The sequence below is a fragment of the Gavia stellata genome, unplaced genomic scaffold, assembly GCF_030936135.1.
Source record: "Gavia stellata isolate bGavSte3 unplaced genomic scaffold, bGavSte3.hap2 HAP2_SCAFFOLD_34, whole genome shotgun sequence".
NCBI classification, from domain to species: domain Eukaryota; kingdom Metazoa; phylum Chordata; class Aves; order Gaviiformes; family Gaviidae; genus Gavia; species Gavia stellata.
Window position 1 is genome coordinate 5,096,449 of NW_026776320.1, and position 20,253 is coordinate 5,116,701.

General features: G+C 48.3%; 1 protein-coding gene across 1 annotated transcript; it reads right to left on the reverse strand.

Moving 5' to 3' along the window:
- Positions 1 to 5,934: 5,934 nt before the first annotated feature.
- Positions 5,935 to 18,916, reverse strand: LOC132320886 (E3 ubiquitin-protein ligase TRIM36-like). The gene is made up of 10 exons (XM_059834516.1): positions 18,890 to 18,916; positions 17,627 to 17,856; positions 14,047 to 14,368; positions 12,446 to 12,592; positions 11,250 to 11,345; positions 10,059 to 10,312; positions 9,273 to 9,397; positions 8,425 to 8,718; positions 7,824 to 8,121; positions 5,935 to 6,289 (listed from the first exon to the last, which is right to left on the reverse strand). Exons 1-10 carry the CDS (start codon positions 18,914 to 18,916, stop codon positions 5,935 to 5,937), a joined length of 2,148 nt encoding a protein of 715 aa, XP_059690499.1.
- Between the last annotated feature and the right edge of the window lie 1,337 nt (positions 18,917 to 20,253).

Below are 20,253 nucleotides of genomic sequence, written 5' to 3' on the forward strand. Positions count from 1 at the left end.
GCCCAGGGAGCTGGTTGAGTCCCCATCCCTGGAGGTTTTTAAAAGACGTGTGGATGAGGCGCTTTGGGACACGGTTTAGCGGTGGACTTAGCAGGATTAGTTTAACGGTTGGACTCGATGACTTTTCCAAGCTGAAAGAGCCTGCGATTCCATGACTTCTGGAGACCCCGCTCCTTCCCTGCACGGCTGCTAACGGCACCTGCCTCCTTTAGGGAGAACCAAGCGCATTCGAGGGCCAGCTTGCCGCCGCTGGGACAGGGCTTGGGGGTGGCCTGGAGCAACGGGACAGGCCTCAGGGGAGGTGCCGGCGCTGGGGGCAGCTGCATGGGGGGCAGCTGCGGGGCTGGGGGAGGCTCAGGGGCAGGCCTGGTGAGCTGGGGGGGCAGCCGGGGGCTGTGCCTGGGCGGCTGTCCGCCTCCTTCCCCTCTGCCCTTCTACCAGCCCTCGCCTGGCTCCCGGGGGCTGCCCGGACCCGGCCCGCCGCCAGCGGAGCGGGAGCCTGCCGCAGCGGCCGGTTCGCAGCCCCCCGCCCGGCGGGCAGGAGACACCCCCGCAGGCGCCCAAGGCCTCGCGCCTCACCGGCGGCCGCGGCCCTTACCCGCCGCGCCACCATGCTGCTCTCGGGCACCACGCATGCGCCGGAGGGGCCACTGCTGACGCGCCAACGCCGGGCTGCAGTGCCACCGCTGCAGGACCCTGCTTGGCGCCCCGAGCACGTCGGGCGGCGGCGTTTCCCTACCGGGGGGCAGCAACGGGCGCGGGGGCATCACCCCGCAGGCACCGCGGCACCGCGTCGCCCGTAGCGGCGGACGGCAACGTGGAGCACAGCAGCACCCTCCGCGCATGCGCGGCGCCCAAGCCGCGGTGCCGCTTGCCGAGAAGCGGGCACCGCTGGAAGCCGGCAGAAAACCACACGAAAGCGGCAACAAAAACGACACCTCGCGCCGCGCAGCGGGGGCCCCGCCGGTAGCAAGGACTGCGTCTCCCGGCACGCGCCCGAGAGCAGCGCGGCTGCCCGGCAGCCGAGTCCGCAAAAACTACACCTCCCGGCATGCACTGGCAAACACAGCATGGCCGCCCGGCAGCCCCCTGCCGGAAGACTACGCCTCCCGGCGTGCTCCGCGAAGCACCCCCGCCGATGCGCTGCTTCCGGCATGCCGCCAGAGGCAGCCCGCCGTGCTGTCTGACCCTGCAGGGACACCGTACCCGCCCTCCGCCGCACGCGGAAGACCCGCCGAGACGCGAGCGCAGCCCCGCGCTCGCCAGCGCTGCTCCGGGCTGCCCCACCCGCCCCGGCTCCGGCCCGCCCCGGCTCCGACACGGCGCGGCCGCCCCGGGCCGCCCCCCCGGCTCCGGCTCCGACACGGCGCGGCCGCCCCGGGCCGCCCCCCCGGCTCCGGCTCCGACACGGCGCGGCCGCCCCGGGCCGCCCCCCCGGCTCCGGCTCCGACACGGCGCGGCCGCCCCGGGCCGCCCCCCCGGCTCCGGCTCCGACACGGCGCGGCGCAGCCCCCCCAGCCGCCCCGGCCCCGGCTCCGACACGGCGCGGCCCCCCCTTCAGCCGCCGCGGCCCCGCCGCTTCCCCTTGCATCCGACATGGCCCCCGCCGGCCCCGCCACCTTCCTCGGGGCTTTCCCCGGGAACCGCCGGTCCACTGCGCAGCCCCGCCACCAGACCCAGTGCCCCTCCCTCCGCAGGGGCTCCCTGGCCCCCAGCGAACCCCCCGCACCCGCCCCGGCACTCGGCAGAGGCGCCCCCCCCACCCCCGGGGCCACCACCGCCCGGGACGTTCGGGGTCCAAAAGGGACGCCCTGCCCCGCTCACCTTTTCTCCCGCGCTGCAGCCGCAGCTGCAGCCTGGCCACGCTCGGCGACCGCTCTGCTCCTCCCGCGGCTCACACCGACCCGGCCACGGCCACCCGGGGCAGGGCAACACCGGCAGCAGCCCCTCCCCAGCAGCCCCTTTACAGGGAGGGGCCATCACCAGCAGCCTCACTGGCCCCACCTGGGGCTCCCCCAGCCCGCAGCTGCAGCCGCAGCCCCTTACAGCCACTCTATCACCTGCTCCCCCGGACTCTGTGACAGCCGCTCACCAAGTACACAGCCCTACAGCCACAGCCGGGACTGCAAAGGACACGGCGAGTGTTTATTCATTAAAGCATAGAAGTCCTGAGGCTGACTGTGCTTCGGGGCTCGGTACCGGTACACTCCCCCTTCCCCGGGCTTCCCGGATGTAGCGCAGATTTGGTCTGGGAACAACAAATGAGAAAGTTCAACCCTACCATCTATAGCTTTAAGCCAATACTAAGTTTGGTAGATGAACAGACTAAATGGTGATTATACAATGGGAGAAGTCACAGCTACTGCAGAGAGAATCCTGCCTCCTGGGTCTATTTGACTACTGGGCTCACACACACAAGAACATGACTCATCTACTCAACAGAGTGTACTAACATGTAGAAGTTCTCAGTGCTTGACTTGCTAGTCATGGTTTAATAAATGACTGAGGGGAAAAAAAGTGGAAGAAACGATAAATTTTAACAGCAGAAAGAGATTTGCTGCATCTGACTACAACTGAAGTTGCTCCAAGATCTGGAAAAGCAAGCCAACAAAAGAATGATCACGTTTGTGTTACCTATGAAGCTACTCAGGAACATTCAAGTCTAGAAGTGACTGAAGAGCTGCAGGAGGCCCTCAGGACTAAGTGACCAGGTAAACGAGCAGATGAAACTCAGTATTAACAAATGCAAAAGAACACACCAGGTGGGGAAACCCTGTATGTGCACAGCTTGTTTACAACTCACCATCAGGATTGTGTGGAAAACACTGCAGAAGAAACTTGGTAAATGTCAGCTTAATACTCGGTATTGACCAAAAAGGCAAATACAGTTTCAGGACTATGGAAAGAAGGAAAACCCAGCATTTTGTCATCCTTCACAACAACAGAGTGTCTGTATGGAGGGCTCCTTCAGTCAGTCTCAGAAGGCAAGAGGAGAGAGAGGGGCAGCAGGATGCTCACCAGTAGAGAATGGCTTCCATCCAGCAAGAGGAAACATGAAGGGGAGGGCATAATAGGAAAGAAAGGCTATGACAACCATCTATTACAAAAAGAAATTACCTAAATGGTAACTAGCGAGGGACAATTTGCCATTTCTCCTGCAACAGGAAGTTCCAGAAGATATCCACTGCTTCACAGCTGCTGCCTGGGTCATCAAAGTGTTTCTCACACAAGTGCATAATGAAGCTGTGGAATGTACTTCCACGCAGCCTTACTAAGGCAGAAACATTTGCGGGTGAGACCCAGACAAGAAGTTGCTCTTGCCGGGCCTTTCTAGCCCCAAAAGGGCTGTCAGGCGCACTCTGTCGCAGATGGAACTTCTGCCAATTACCATTTCTGCCAATTTCTTCTGACAGTGGCCACTGGACAGGGGCTTAAGAGAGAGGACACTGGAGGGGAGTACTCCAGGTCAGATCAGTACAACAGTTCAGACAGCAAAGCACACAAAGGTTTTGCATTATGACCTACATTCATTTAAGTGTATTGTGATTTTCAGGGCCCATTTCATAGCTCTACAGCTGTATACACGTACTTAGTAAGCATACTTCACACACATTCCTCAAGATGCAACACCATCCCCAAATTAGAAAGCATATCCCCAAATTAGAAAGCACCAAGTATGTATAAGAAACATCCTTCACTTTATATCCTTATTTTTCCACAACACAAGTTAACAGTGCAAGTACCCAAATGTTTTTTTACGTAGATTTCTATAAACAGATGCAGTCCACCTCCATGCCCAGTAAGATCACCTAACAGATGCTCCTGGAAGATATGTCAAGACATATGGAAGACAGGCAGGTGATTAGAAACAGCCAACATGGGTTCACCAAGGGCAAATCATGCCTGACTCATCTAGTGACCTTCTGTGATGGAGTGACTGCACGAGTGGACAAGGGAAGAGCTACAGATGTCATATACCTGGACTTGTGTAAGGCCTTTGATACGATCCTCCACAACATTCTTATCTCTAAATTTGAGAGAGATGGGCTTGATGTATGGACTGTTCAATGGATAAGGAATTGGCTGGATGGCCACGTCCAAAGAGTTATAGTCAATAGCTCAATGTCCAAGTGGAAACCAGTAACGAGTGGGGTCCCTCAAGGGTCTGTGCTGGCACCAATATTATTTAGTATCTTCATTAACAACACAGACAGTGGGATTGAGTGCACCCTCAGCAAGTTTGCAGATGACACCAAGCTGAGCAGTTCATTCGCTAGAGGGAAGGGATGCCATTCAGAGGGACCTTGACAGGCCTGAGGAGCAGGCCCATGTGAACCTCATGAGTGGGCACGGTGGTGTTGGTTGATGGTTGGACTTGATGATCTTACAGGTCTTTTCCAACCTTAGTGATTCTGTGATTTTGTGATTCTGTGAGATTCGCCAAGACCAAGTGCAAGGTCCTGCACTCAGGTCCAGGCAATCCCCAGTATCAGTACAGACTGGGGGATGTAAAATGGGCCACAAAAATGGTCAGAGTGCTGGAACACCTTCCCTGTGAAGAAAGGCTGAGAGGGTTGGGGTTGCTCAGCCTGGAGAAGGCTCCAGGGAAGACTTCATTGCAGCCTTTCAATATATAAAGAGGGCTTAAACAGAAAGAGGGAGATTTAGATTAGATAGAAGGAAGAAATTTCTAATGGTGAGGGTGGTGAGACCCTGGAACAGGTTGCCCAGAGAAGCTGTGGCTGTCCCATCCCTGGAAATGTTCAAGGTTATGTTGGACAGGGCTTTGAGCAACCTGATCTAGCGAAAGATGTCCCTGCCCACGGCAGGGGGATTGGACTAGATGATCTTTACAGGTCCCTTCCAAACCAAACCATTCTGTGGTTCTATGATTCTACGCAAAACTACTATGTGATACAGTTTTTAAAAGGAGAGGAACAGAAATTTGAGGTGAGACATCCTTTAAGGCAGAAATCGGGTCTCAGGACTTAATCAGTGCATTTTTAACATTCTTACTAAAAAACCAAGCTGCTACTAGATCAAAAAATTAACTTATAGAAACAAGTATTAAAAGAAATACCTGATTTTTTTTTAAAAGTTCACATATTATTACTCATGTCAGTAACTCATATGCTTTTGCCTAAATACCAGGTACAATTACTCACACATGCAAACACTTCTGATTTTGGACTCTGAAGTGAGTCTGATGTGTAAGGTAGAATTGCACTTTAAATTTTATATAGCCTATAGTAAAAGCCTGGAAGAGTAAAGAAACTTACCATTATGCCACCAACTACACGACACCAGGTGTCAGAATTAGAGTTTTAGCTTACAGTCACATTAAAGGTATATGACATGCAATCAGATTCTAGTTCACCCTCCTCTTTCCAAATAAAACCTAAACGTTCAGCTGCAGTTCTGATTTCTCCCTGCTTTATACTGTATTTTTGCAAATGTTCTTTCGTGCTGAAGGGCCCAACCCCTGGTGCTCAGGGGTTAATTGGAAAGCATTTGACCCCTCAGAGGCATTCAGGCAGATTTCTTGAAAGGAGAATGGCAATCACACGCTGTCAGCTTTGATTTCATTAAATGCAAAACTGACTATGTAAGGATTTACGTTACACAAAAGGTAGATTTCTACCCCCGAAGAGTAATTTTGGTTGCTAGTCAAACTTCTTCCCTGCTTCTCCCTGGGAAGAAAGTCTGTGGAGAAAAGCATTGCACAGATCACAAGAAAGGCAGGAGAGTTCCTGGAAGAACATTTCCCACTAGTGTGGGACGTGTCTGAACCGTTTGTTTAAAAAAAGCATGACCCAGAGGCTTGTAAGCAACATGTGGACAGAATGTAATTAATCAGGAGTGAAAACTAAGGTAGAATTCTTCTGCTCTCTCTCGTCTTCCACCTCAGAACAGCAATGGGAAGAGATCACTGCACTAGATGTCGTCGTGGTACTCCCCGTACTTTGCTGTGACAGGTTCCTCAAGATGAACTGCTGCACCACCCATTAAGGCAAATGCTGGGTACATTATGCCAGAGCAGTCCACCTCGCACTCATAAAGGCATTTCATACGGCCTGCGTCGTAGAACCCCACCTTGCCTTTGTCACAGTCGAGGCAGATGCCCAAGCACGATGGCAGGGGAAGGATTCTGCTCGCTGGATCCTTGGGGGCAGCAGGTGTTGTGGGGATAAAGAACTTCTTCATGCCTAAAGTGACCAGTGTGAAAGGCTGTGGTGAGTCAAAGAAGGCATCTTCACTCCCACTGTCATGACCACTGTCTTGCTCGTATCTAGAACAGAAAAACAACCATTTGCTTTTGTCAAATTCTGAAGGGGGATCAGTGATGTGAACTGGAGAAAACATTTTTGTAAGACAAGAAACACCACATGGTCACCTGCAAAACCTTGTGAGGTAAAAATATACCTAAGCCAGGAGGGAAGACGCATTTAGTAGGTGGAGAACACTCACTTGGGCCACTTCAGACAATAAATAACAGCTAAACACTAATGAGGACAAGACCACAGAAGGCTTTACTAAGGAGCGGATGTATCTAAATGTACTCATGCTAGGTAATCATTAATGAACCTACAGGTATAGCAAATTAGTTAACTTGAAAAGTAATTTAGCGACTATGACTAATGATTACAGACAAGGTATGTTTAACTTCATTTACATAATGTTAAATGACACGAGTAAATACATTTAACATGACTGTTGTCCTATGAGTTTTCCTCACCACTGCTGTATTACATTGTCTTTAAAATTCACAACACAAAAAGTAGTGGTTTAAGTTTTTGGTTTGGTGGTTTGGTTTTTTTTAAAGTGCTCTGCCTGGAGGTTTCCATGAACCCCTGCTTCCCAGCTGGTTACTGGGGAAAGTTTGTGGCCAGATTTGTTCAGTCTACATGCTTTTGCCCCCTACTTCTGTCACCAGATGAAGACACACTGGAGAAGCACACATTCTTCTGTGCCGACAATCCCTAGCTAGGTTTGCATTTTTGGGATGTCTGGGGGGAGATTGGATTTGTGTCAGCCAAAGTTTTCCAGGTATTTGTGTGGATAAGGAAAAAGAAATCAGGAAATCAGGATCTAATTTCTCACTTTGCAAAAAGCCTCCGTCTGGCTTTAAGCAGCTCAAGACACAGGCGTTCTTACACTTTCAGTATGTTACACAGGAGGAAGCTGATACATTTTTTACATTCCTGAAAAAGTTAAGAGTCCTCAGGAGATAGCTTCCCAGCCTGCAGTTCCTAGACACATCCAGGCTTACTACAACCATACTTCAGAGCTGAAATCTTTTTATTGGTTTGTCCACTGTACTTTGGCTTGGGAACAGTAGCACTCCAGTACCATATGCAAGCGTATAGCCTGGGATAAGCCAGTGACTTGGAATCCACCGTGACGCAAGCTACAGCAAAGATACACAGATACACACAGTGAACATTGTACCTCTGAATGGCTGCCAAACCTAGTATGCTAAGGAAATTAAGGCAGAGTCTTACTATTGACAATTAAACATTGCTTCAATCTTGCAAGTGATGCTTTTTTTTTACCTTCTTGCTTTAACTGGCACATCTTGACATCTATAGGAACCTCATTTCTTTCCCAAAAAGAATGAAAATAGGACTCTGGATAATTACAACACCTTTCTGCTAATAGCAGGGGATGAACAGGACAACCTGCTTACAGCATATCCTTCAAGCTACTTTCCACTAGTTAGGTTCACCTTGTGTACTAATTGCGACCAGACTCACTCTTAACTTATTTTTTAAAAAGCCATCTCCTTATATAAAACATGTATTGAGCAAGAGTCTGCAATTTACCTTGGGCTGGTCACATCATGGGTATTATGGAACAATTTCTGTATCTGGTTGCTAGAAACAACTCCCACTTTCACCAGGTATGAATAGGCTTCCACACGAAAAGCCCAGACGTGCTTCCCTTTGGCAATCCCGGTGTCGCCAATGATGTAATCCAGGGTTGTGTAGCATCCGACCTGCATGCGCTCAGATCCCAGCAGTAGAGGAAATCCAGCCCTGCTTTCCACAGAGGTTCTTCCTGGGTTCAGCAGGAGATGTTCACTGTTGTACCCACATTTGTCATCAAAAAGAAAACTGAAAACTGAAAAACAGTATCCAAAAAAATTTCCTCTTAGTTAAGTATTTGGCCTTCTGTGCTTATAAACTACATTTTAAGTCATGCTGGCATCAGAATTTCTCACTTTTAAAGGCTACCGGGAACGTCATGCAAGCTAAAACGGTCTCAGCATGCCACCTACTTAACCTGTTTGTTAACAGTGCTTCTAAACATTTACGCAACCGGTAACAGTAGAGTAGAAGTCTGGGAACTACTGGAAACCACCTACAGCTCTTAACACCGACAGACACAGATTCAACACCTTGCGGACAGAAGAAAACCCAATACCTGGAGCTGGAGGCGTACGCAAAATAACTTCTCGGCTCCAAGGGCTACAGATGGACCCTTTATATCCTCGAACTCTAAAGGCATAGGAGCTGTCATCATCAAGATCAGATATTACTTTGCTCTTGCTGCAAACTTTGATCTCCTGCCACGTCGCACTCTCCTCTTCTCTATTAAGCTTACGATACTCAAGAACATAGATATCAGCTGAGTCTGTCTTCCCAGGGCATTCCCAGCTGATCAGAGCTTTGTTGTACATTCTGCTCTGCTCTTCATTGATTTCTGGTATTTCTAGACCTGGAATGCCAGAGATTCAGGAGAAAAAAACCCTCAAATTTAGATACATGTTGTTTTAGAATTAACCATACAAGCCCTTTGTTGAGTGGCTATAGCACTTGGGGGGGGTGGGGGTGGGGGCAGAAATCTGACTCAATCAGTTAAAGAGTACAGATGAGGATGGTTCCATTCATGCACTTACATAAATCCCTTACTTTCTGTTTTTACTTCGAAAGTTGTATTATTTATTTTTGCTGGCAGCTAAAAAAGCATCTAAAAGCCTATTCTTTTCTGTCATGTTAACAAAAAGCTTCTAGGAAGACCTAGTATTCCTTAACTACAATGTTTTGGAAGCCAATGTAAACTGGTACTGAATGCAACGGCATCTTAGCTTCTTTTTCAAAGCTGAAGCTAGCATTGCTGCCAGGTAATGCCTTGTGGATCACAGAGACAGAAGGGACAATGCAAGTCACAAGACTGAGTTCTGCAGCTGCAGCCCTGCATAAGTTTTGCCTCTTTCCAGAGAAGCCCTTCAAGTCGTAACTTGAGAAAGACCTGATGCTCTCGCAATTTACCATTGGAATGGAAGGACAAGTCACCAAGGATCTCTTCTTGCTTAGCTATGTCCACCACAAAGTCTTCAAAAGTAGTTTCAGCTGCTGGCCTGAAGCTCTTCAGAGATTCAGTAGCTTTTTGGATTCTGAAAGCACAGAAGCAAAGGGATGGCAGAACAGAGAAAAGGGAATTCACATGTGTGCATTCCTTAAACTAAAAATGCTAGGTTTTGCTTTATAAAAAGTGCTGTTTTCATGTACTTACTGATGTCTCCCAGAAATTTCTGTCTCTCTAGACAGAATTCAAATGCAAAATTTAAGGTCTTTTGTACAGCAGTGTAAAGGTATCAGTGTAAAGATAATGAAGAGGTAATCGTTCAGCTGGTAGAGCATTTTAACAATTTGGGGCATTATGTTCAAAGAACACAATAGATGTGAAGCGCTAATGGAGAACAGCTATTAAGATCAAAGACTTTAAAGCCAGAAGAGACCTGTTAGATTAACTTGCAAATACCCGATACAATCTCTGAGCAAAGGAATGTGTCAGTGAGCTGAATGGGCTACCCTTCCAGTGCAGTCCTACTGAACAAGGCCACGTGTTGTCACAGGACAGAGCCCCTCCTGACTGCTGTTTCTTAACGCACACTGTAATGTAGCAATTTCTACTGAACGGTACTGGGACCATCTCTGAGCCTTTGCAATACAAGGTACTGCATTCAGTACTTTGCTAGCAGGTGTCAAAAGAATATGACTGACCAGACATCCTGGAACAGTATCTGTACTTCAAACAGAAGATAATTAAGATACCTGTCATGAAGCTGTTTTGCTGTTTGAACAAAACAAGATGGATCAGTTTCTTTAAGCACCTCTTGAGCATATCCTACAAGGCCATTATTTTCCAGGAGCCCTTGATATTCCTCTGCTTGCGTTTGCAATTTTTCCAGCCTTAAATTCTTAGAAGTTTCAATTGCCCTAAGAGCTGCGGACTTCTTCTCTTCTAGGACATGAGATAATTTCTCAAAGCTCTGAGATGCTTCTTCTTTAGCTCGTTCACTGTTGCACTAGGAGGGAACAAAAGACATTTTAGACAGATTCCACAGCACTGTGGCTGTGTACAGAAACATACCTCAAGTTGTTCAAGGTATCACAGCAATCTAGTCATCCATTTGACAGACAAGACTAATGAGCTTTGTTATGCCCATCAGCACTGAAAATGTGATCAGCACTGCACCCAAGCTAGTGAGCGTTTACTGGATCAACACAGAGAACGAAGAGCAGGAAAGTATTCCTCTGATTATGTCTTGAGTTACGCATAGCATGTGTCTAAACAGCTCATGGAAAAGCACTGTGAAAACAGGTCCGTTTCTGAAGTCTTCATGCCCAAGAGCTAGGTGCTCCTCCACCTTCCCCAACCACACTGAGATGGGGGTCCAGCCCAGCTTCTCACATATGCCCTCAGAACTGTAGGGTCACCTCTAACTAGTGCCCTGGATAAAAGGAACTACAAAGCACAGAGACAATCTTTATCAAGATACAGGCAGGGCCAGGAGCTCCTGCAATTTCTGCCATTGTGTTTTTCAGCTTGTACGTGAGCTCCCAGCTCTGACTCTTCTGCAGGGAGATTTTACTCTTCATTCTGACTTTATTGCAACATCCTCAAGGCAAACAGCCAGTGTAAATTGTGAAGCACCATTAATACACAAGAGCTGTCAGTCTAACCCACCTCTCTTTGATTAAGGTATCAAACAAGCTTTCTTTCAATTAAATTTACAGCAGCACCCAAAACTTAACTTCCCTCTGTATGTTGCCCATATTTCCAACACTGTCAGGATTAGGTCTTACCATTTGTGATTCAGGACTAACACAAACTGTTCAGAAATTGTTTTACTGGCTAACTGAAAAAAGCCAAAGGATTTGAAACACTTCAGTGAAAACAGTTTGAGTCTCTGCTGTGTCCCTGCAAGGGCTATCCCCAGACAACACGGAAGACACTCTTACCTCTGTTTCTTTCAGCAGCAGATCCAGCTGTGTGATGTGAGCTTTCACCTGGCTCTCCTTACTGATGAGGTACTCAATATCTTTTGAAAGCTTCTCCTGTTAAAACAAAACAGCGAGCTAGCAGAAGAAGGGTATCCCACCCAAACCGACAACCAGCACAGGCAGGTCATCCAGCTAGCACTCGCTTTATCTAGTTACAAGGACAACAGCCTGCCACCAGTTATGAGCAGCAACCCTGCGGAGAATTGCTCAGTGACCCGCAATGACTGCACAGGGACATCAGGCCACTGATGTGGGCAGGACTGGGGGCACAGCCTCTAAGGACAAGAGGTAACAGCCTCTAAGGACAAGAGGTAACAGCCTCAGCTGGCTCAGTCTTCCCCAGCCACAAGTGTCACCTTCTCTTAGGCTAGGAACATGAGGCTTCAGGACGTTACTAAAACTTACAGAAAAGCCACGTTAGTTATTAACTCATTTGTAGTAAGATTTGCTAGAAGAATGAGTGGTTCAAAGCATGAACTTAGGAGTGTCTCTGCATTTCCTGACTTGCAAGAGTTAACAGCTGTACAGGAAAAGCCTTGCAAACAGGCAAGGAGGCCAAAGAGCACAAGGCAGGCTGGTCTGGTCTTCCCCCCACCCCCCGCCCCCCCCTTTTTTTTTTCTTGTGAGCAAGAGAGGAAGAAAAGGAAGAAGAGGAGGTAGAAGCAATCATTCTTTAACAACAAAGCAATGTTTGCAAGTCTTCCCTGTTGTACTGCGAATTAACAGCTATGCAACTTCAGAAACATACAAGGTCCCAACAGATACTTCCAATGCAAATTTTTCAGGAGTGCTTCTGAAGTATCAGCTAATCCAAGCCACAAGGACACTTACCTGAAAAAAGCTAGATTGTAAAGTATAAACTGCTTAAACCTTTTGCATTGGTCAGTACTGCTATACTTTAGTTGGCTAAAACAAGGTGGAAGGACTTTTAAGAGGTTATGTTTCAAGCCTCATAGAAAATACAGTTTCTCAGAAGTGCGCTATGTCACACTAATATATATATTAACAGATGTTGCACAACAGCATGCCTCATGACTGGTTCAGTGTCCTCTAAACACACATCCTGGCTTCCTGCCACAGGGAGTTTGCCCTTACACCAGAAGCTCAGTACTTTTCCCCTTCTTAAGGCCAGGTCCAACAATATTTACTTTTACCTTAAGGGTTTTGTAGGCAGTTCTCATGGTTGTTACTCTATGGTTTGCATGACATCCACCCAGTTTACAAAGATGACAAACAGGCCTTCTGCAGATTTCACAGTACATGTTTACCCTCTCCATTTCATGTTCTGGACACATCAAAATCTGAAAAAAAAAGAGAGCAGAGAGAATGCAGGTGTACTTCCAAAAACTGAGGTGGCCAACAAACCATCAAAACACTAAATCACCCCACAGCAGCATCTGATTTCATCAGTGGATTCTTTATATTCAGTTTATCTTCCACCTTTTATATTTGTCTATGCCAGTGAAAGCCAGCAGATGAACACACACAGTTTCACGAGGTTCACAGTGAGTAAACCTGTAGCGATGTCTGTGTACACATCATGTAGCCTCCATACTGCAATCAACCATTTTGCTAATCCCTGAAGTTGTTTGCGTGCCTCAAGCTCCCTACACTCCTGTTCAGAGCTGTAAATGCAATATATAACACAGCCACGCTGCCAAATTTAACTGTGTCCATGCCAGCATCTCTTGAAACAACTACGAACTGTCTTAAGGCAGGAGTTGACATAATACTGTAATGATTTAAATTTAAGCTAGACTCTGATCAGCCACATAGCCATTGCTCTTGGAGCAACAGATGAAATGCAGCCACACCCCCAGTCACAGTCATTTTAAAGAGAAAAGGCTCCAGTGTTTCATTTTTTCTGTCTGACACCAATTACAAGTTGTTCATGCTGAGCGTTAATTCCAGTACCAGCTTAAACAGCATTGCGAAAAAGCTGGTGTTTGCTAAAAGTAATCTTTCAAAAATTGAACACGTTGAAGTAACTGCTCGAAGAGGCAAAAAAAGTGCTGCTCAACTCCAAGCGCAAGCAACAGATAAAACCGTCTAAAAGGGGGTGGGTGGGTGTGGGTGGGTGTGCTTGTGCACATGTGTGCGTGTGTGTTTTAAAAAAAAAGAAATGCTTTGCCTCGTTCCAGAGCACTGAAAGACATTTGGGTCCATCTACTCCATGTTACCAAATAGAAGCTCTTGAGAAAGTTTTTCAGTGTCATGTCAAGGAGGAGAACACGACATCAGTGCCAACAGTCGAGCTTTAAAAGCATCATCTTTTAACACACGCACACACATACAAGAAAGGACAGGAAAGGGCTCAAAAATAGAAGTGAGTAGCATAAATATGGACACACTAAGCTAAAATTGCAAACCATCTCTGAAACCAACTCTCAAGCCCCAAATGTTATCTTAGTCTATGGTGAAAAGCCCAAAGACACCAGTCTCGCTAGCACCTTGGTACATAAGACTGTCATTCAGCAGAATATGCAATAAGCTATCCCATTGTCATTGACTGTTGGATTCGGGGGGAGGTGCGAGGAGGGAAGGAAACTTTCAGGAGAATCATCTGTGCAGGCAGACATGTTCAAAACTGCAGTCATGCTGTCAGCAAGAACAAAAGCTTATGGTTCACTCAATGAATAACAGCAATAGTCAAAAAAGGAACAACGGTCCCAAAAAGCAACTACCATTGCACAGATATGTCTGAAGCTATATGCAAATGCTGCAACCCAAATTCTGTAAGATATGGGATACTTACCTTGGGTCTGAAGTTGGTGGTTGGTCCTACATGTTTATGTTGGGCTTTCACAGTTCCCCAAGGATGGTGTATTTTGAAACATTCGTTGCAATAGCTTGCCCTGCAGTCCATGCAGCTCTTTGTGGACTCTTGAGCTGGAGGTTTGCAGAAATCGCACATAATAGCAATGGCTGCCCTGGCTGCCTGTCTGTATCTTTCCACAATGGTTTCCAAAGTAAAGTTGCGAAATAAGCCATTGATGCCACGTTCTCCGAGATCAGTATCCCGCTGGCAACCCGGACAAGGAAACAGACTCGATCTAGGAGTCAGTGAATTACGTTTTCTGCCTGTGTAGACACCAAATCCTGATTTAGGAGGAGTGTAAACAGAAGAGGTTTAGATTTTAAAGGGAGAAGCACAGGAATTTATGAACCAATTTCAAACTATCGTAGCACATCATCCAAACCAGTACAATACCAATTCATATGCACTCTGCCAAGCCAAAGAGAATACATTTGCCATGACAAGGTAGTGTAATGTCTGAGTTCAGGGGGCATTACAAACTACTACTCTCAAACTTAATTCTATGGTAAGGTTAATTTAGCTATTCCAATCCTATCTTCTTTGTCTAGTTTTGCATGCACTCAAGCCGCAGCCTTTCAAAAGACTAAACACAAAACCTTCCGGAAACCAGTTGGTTTTAGGCTAACTGGCTGCGCACATAGAGAGCAACAGCTTCGTAACACGCTGAAGTGTAAGATGTCTATTCCCAGAGTGAGACTGGTTATTCCCAGACAAATATAGCCAACTTGGAGCTCCCTGAAGTTTGCTTTGGCCGAGTCAAACTTATCTGGCTTACCCCAAGAGGCATCATAAAAATCTAAAGAGGAAAACAAGAGAACTAGATATCACCAGTACGAAATCTCAGCCAAATCATTCAGTCAAAATACGTAGAGGCTGACTTGGCCCTTGCTGAACGGCCTTGATAAAGGAGGGCTGCTAAGTAAGCCCCGCACACCAAAGGGGATGCTGAGACGGTTATGTCTGAGAGATTCCTCTACCTTGAACTGGGGAACCCCAGATCTGCATGGTTACACAAGGGTACAGCTTATCTCTTTTCATTTCAAAAGGGGACAGTAGAGAAGCTGCCCTCCTACGAAACAGCTATGCACAAATTTCCCCTCTTCTCCAAAATAAAGTGATCCAAGGCTCAAGTCAAGTCGCAAGCCTAGGGATTCTTTGGAGCCTGTTCCAGGGGATGGCTCACACAGACCCAAAAACTATTTACAGGGTAACATTCTTGAGGCTATCAAACAGAGAGTGCATCCCCATGTCTCACTCATGAACCCACAGGGCACAACTATCAAAATTAGTCCTTTATGTATTACTGAAGCAGGTTAAGCCAGTGTTTAGGCTTAACATGTATCCTCTCAGCCTCCCCTTACAAAGAAATAAAAAACCATTCTCTCGAGCTGGAGCATGGTTTTAAGATCCCCTTGAGATGACTGCATGTTGGTATAACTAATTTGTAAATAGAGGTATGACTTCAAGCTGAATTCTTAGTGTTGAAACTGGTTCTTCTTCAGAAAGTGAAATTTGGTCCCATCTGTATTTAGTGAGGATCTTCCCATCAGAAATGTTGATGCTTCATTTCTTTTTGAAGTGTCCTTTGATGCTATCCAAAAGACACTTGCCTTGTGTCACTCTTCTGTGGGTGCTTCACCCAACAATCCAAAACCTCCCTACCTCTCACGCCCTTTCCAGTCTCTTTAAAAAAACAAACCAACACTCCTGTAAGAAACTAGTTCCTTTAAAAATCTTCAAAATGTACCCCATGGTAGTTATGCATCACTATCAGCTAAGAAGCCACAACCAGAGCATGAATAAATGTCAGTCTCAAACTCAGCTGGTCTCATGCTTTTCTGTAGGTTCTGAGCAGAACAGCTAGACTGCATTAACAGAACAGTATGGGTGACATCTAGTAGCATCTAAATGTCAGGTTCCCAAGGGAGCTCTGCCTCCTCTGTGCACAGCGTGGACGGTGCCACAGCACTGCCTGCGCACCCCATCGTGCTAGATCACTATTTCTACTGCCCGACAGAGAGCAAGCTGGAGGGCAGCTTTCCACGGAAGATTAAGGATTACCTCCTTACTTACACTGCTGAAAGCAGCATGGGGGGCCTGGTCCCCACGCACAGCCTGTCTGATACTGCCACGCTTGGCAAGCCACAGTTCTCACAAGGAGGTCAGGTCACCCACGGTGCGCCCACCACTCCTTAGGCACCCAACCTGGTGCCCTGATGTCCACGTTGTAAAACCATGTAGTGGACAGCTGCAGCGGAAACCGGTGACCGCTTCAGTCCATGCATACAATGCCGTGACAGAACATCATGCTTACTGAGGAAAAAAGGGACTAGACTTGGATTTGGGAGATGGCAGTCACCAGTGGGCTCTCTTCATTCAAACTTCACATAACGCTGCAGGTAGAGAGAGCTGAGAAAGCAGCTGAAATGTATGCAGAGCTAAACAGTGATTGTGGGGCTGTGCACCCCATATCCAGAAAACAGGACTGTAATGAAGACAACTAGTTATTTCGTTTGGGGATTCCCTCAAATGATGCAAGTCTCAACCTGCCAAGCTACAGCAAACACAGCATTTGCTTATCAAACTGATCCTGAAAGAGTACCAGTACTAACAACTCAAGAGTTGTTTAAAAGAAGTGGGTGAAATAAAATATTTGAGCTTTGAAAACTGGGAAGGGGATGATGAACGTTAGTAACATACAAAATACAAGACACAGCTTTAGGGTTTGTCTTGTGGGCGACTCTTCCAGATCACTGCGGACTGCGGTTTTAAAGTGGACAGTTACGTCAGAAGGAAGCCTAAAAGCCAAGATGAGGTTTCTTTCAAGAAGTACTTTCGATGTATCTGTGTAAAAGAACAACTCATCTGTGGATTACACAACAGCTGTAAGAATCTTTCTAGTGTGACATCACAAAGAGCATGAGGAGTGCTCCTTAAAGCTTCCAGAGCAGACCACACTGGAAGAGGCGGTTAGCGCAGTCTTCTTACAGTCATCTGTCTCCCAATTCTGCAACCGTGCAATAACCATCGTCTATGGAAAATGATTTATTGTAAGCGTAATGAATTGGGTAGGACAAACCCATCATTTGCAAAGTCTGCAGAGGCTCAGAAGGAAGTCGAACTACTCAATTTAGGCTGGCCGAAACCTGAGAGAACCACCTCAACAGTACCACTGACAGGCAATAAAACTGCTGAAATCTACACCTCAACATCGACGCTATTGAACATGATGCTACTGCATCTCAATGTAACTGAAATACAGGAATAAACAAATACAATGGTTACAAAGATTTACAGGACGCCACAAAGACTGATCTATTATATATGAAATAGAGTGCACTGTCCTTAAAAATATTCCCATTGTTCTTGCCACAGAATGAACAAGACTCGCACTATCCCTAAGTCATCTCTTTAACTGCATCAGGAGTACCGGGAAGACATTTTACCAATGCAGACGCAATTCGGCTCAAGTCAGTCGAACACATAAAATAAGGAAAACACGCAAAAATTCCGATACGTACCTGATCTACTAATCCTGTCCATGCTGGAAGAAGAGCTTTGAATTTGAGGGCTACTCTGATTAGAGGATTCAGAGCCTCCATCAGCGAAAGAGTCTTCAAATGCAGAGAGTATTTCTTTCACACATTTGTGACAGACATTGTGCTGGCAAGGAAGGATCAGTGGATGGGTAAATAATTCCTTGCATGCTGGGCAGATGAGCTCTCTTTCGATACCCTTAATGGTAACCTTCATGACAGAAAGAGGGAAAAACAAGTGTAAGTGCAGAAAACGTGAGCCAGCAAGACTTACTGCACAGCTGTATGTCACAAAAGCCCAGCTCTCTAGAATAATCGTTCTATTCTAGAATCGCACATTCTAGCTGGTTTGAGGCATTCCGCTGGTTAACGCTGCAAACAAATCTCAATTAACATTTATGAAAGCACTGACAACATTCCTTTCAACTGAAATGAACACCGCCACTAGGCAAACTCAGTTCATCTTTAGGTCATGTCTGCCTTGCAGGGGAGGAAAGGAGAGGAGGGGAGTAGTCTTAATTCCACTCAAGGACCTAGTGAAACGAAAGCAACCATACTTCTTAACAATAGGAATCCATATGTTTAACTCAGCTCGCTCGCTCGCTTTTCAAGAAGGGGGGGTGGGGGAGGGAGAAAAAAGAAATTAAGTGTCAGACTGGTTAAACAACAGGCTTTCCCGCCGTGTAATCCACATTTAAGCACTGGAACTGCCTTGACTTCGTTAGGCTAATAGTTCCAGTCCGGAACATTATCTGTTTGTTTATTTATTTCCTGCACAAAGAGCCGCCCGTGGATCTGTGCAGCTCTTCAGTAATTTAATGACCCCACAGCCATCTGGCACTGTGCTCCGAGGCCGGAGTATCTGCCGGGAGAGCCAACGGCAACCGAAACCCAGCGAAGCATCAAGTGGCGGGCGCGGACACCGGATGCCCAGCGCCCGCTCGTCCCCTCTCGGGTGGGTTTTCACCGTCCAGCCCGCCGCCAGACCAGACCGACTTTATTTATGCGGTTCCCCCGCCAGCACTGAGCCCCGTCTGAAGATCTAGGGGCCAGCCCCAGCACCTCGGGCTGCCGCCGGTGCCGCTCCCAGCCGGGCAGGGACGAGGCTGCCGGCGCACACCGCGGGGGGCAAACACCCCCCAATCCACCGCCCCCCCCGCCCCCCCGCAGCACAGGGCGCAACAGCGGAGGGGACGACAAACCCCGACCCGGCGGCCGCGTCCCCAGGCTCCCCCCGCGCTCACCGGGCTCTCCGGCCGATCGCCCTCCATCCCCGCGCCTCCTCCGCCCGCCGGCTCGGCGGCAGCGGCTGCCAGCCCGGCAGGGCGCCGCCAGGCCGGTCGGGAGGCGGCCGAGGGGCCGGCGGCGGGGGGGAGCACCGTCCGCTGGATGCCCAGTGGAATGAGCTCATTTTCCTGCTCTCTCCATCCCACAAACCCTTTAAAAGCCTCACTGCCCGCCTGTCGTTTCTCCCCCGTTGACACAAGAAAAGGCCATATGGCAACCCGTTTCTAAATGGGGAATCCCTTTCTCTGTCACCGAGTCCCAGGCACCCAACCAGCCAGGCTCTGATGACCCCGTCTCAGAGACTTAACAGGAGGACAAACAGGAGGAGGAGAAAAAGAAGGAAGACAAACAGGATCAACTGGTGGATGGCAGGAGGCGGAGGAAGGGGAGGAAGAGGACGAGGAACATAGAAAAAGAATGAGAACAAGGAGAAGGAGAGAAAGAGAAGAAGGAAGAGGAAGAACATGAGGAGGAGCAAGAGGAGGAGGAAGAAGAGGTGGAGGAGGAATGCAAGGAACAGTCAGAAGAGGAACAGGTGGCACAGGACTAGGAGCAGGAGGAAAACCAGGAAGAGAAGAAGGATGAGCCAGAGGAGGCACAGAAGATAGAGGAACAAGATACAGAACAGGAGGAGGAAGACAAGCACCTCTTTCCAGCAATGAAAGCTGTTGCTGGCCCTCACCTTCCCTTGGCAGCCCTTTCAAAGCCCCATCAACGCTGGGGCTTTTCATTTTCCTGGCCACTTCATGGTCCCAACACAATGTCCCCCTCTGGCCAGAGCCCAGCTCCAAAAGGACACCACAGCACTGGCTTGGTTGATGCAGCTTTAATTTTCCATTTTCCCAAGGAGAGCTTCACCTCTCCCTGGCTTTGCAGGGCCAACAGCACAGCGCCCTGGTCCATCCCGATGCCGGTCGCTTCCTTAGAGAACTGACGATCAGCACAGTCTGAGCTCCCAGCGAAGAGACCAAGGGCTCGACGTCTTCCTCCAAGGGATTGAGGGCTGCGACAGAAAGACATGGAGCAGAGATGAAACGCCCGTGTCTGCAGAGACGAAACGCCCGTGTCTGCAGAGACGAAACCCCTGTGCCTGCAGAGACCCCCAGGCATCCCCTCCAGAGCACGCCAGCCCACTCGTCTCTTTCCCTGGCCAGGAGGAGCAGGTGAGACCAACAGATCAGCTGGAACCTGCTGCTCCAAATGCCTCTGAGATGTTCCTCTGCCCATGAGATGTTTCCCTGGAGCAGGGCCAGGCATGGCAGGACCCTGCCAGGCTCTGTCCCCTGCCCCACCACCCCTGGCTGCTGACCGGTCACGCACC

What these genes read in the sequence shown, in the direction of transcription:
- LOC132320886 (XM_059834516.1), bottom strand. Translation starts at nt 18,916, where the DNA reads ATGGAGGGCGATCGGCCGGAGAGCCCG. An exon ending in AGGATTAGTAGATCAGGTAC is followed by an intron (nt 14,369 to 17,626) that starts GTATCGGAATTT and finishes CTACACAGGCAG; the next exon opens with AAAACGTAATTCACTGACTC. An exon ending in CATGATGTGACCAGCCCAAG is followed by an intron (nt 6,290 to 7,823) that starts GTAAATTGCAGA and finishes TTTCTGTTCTAG; the next exon opens with ATACGAGCAAGACAGTGGTC.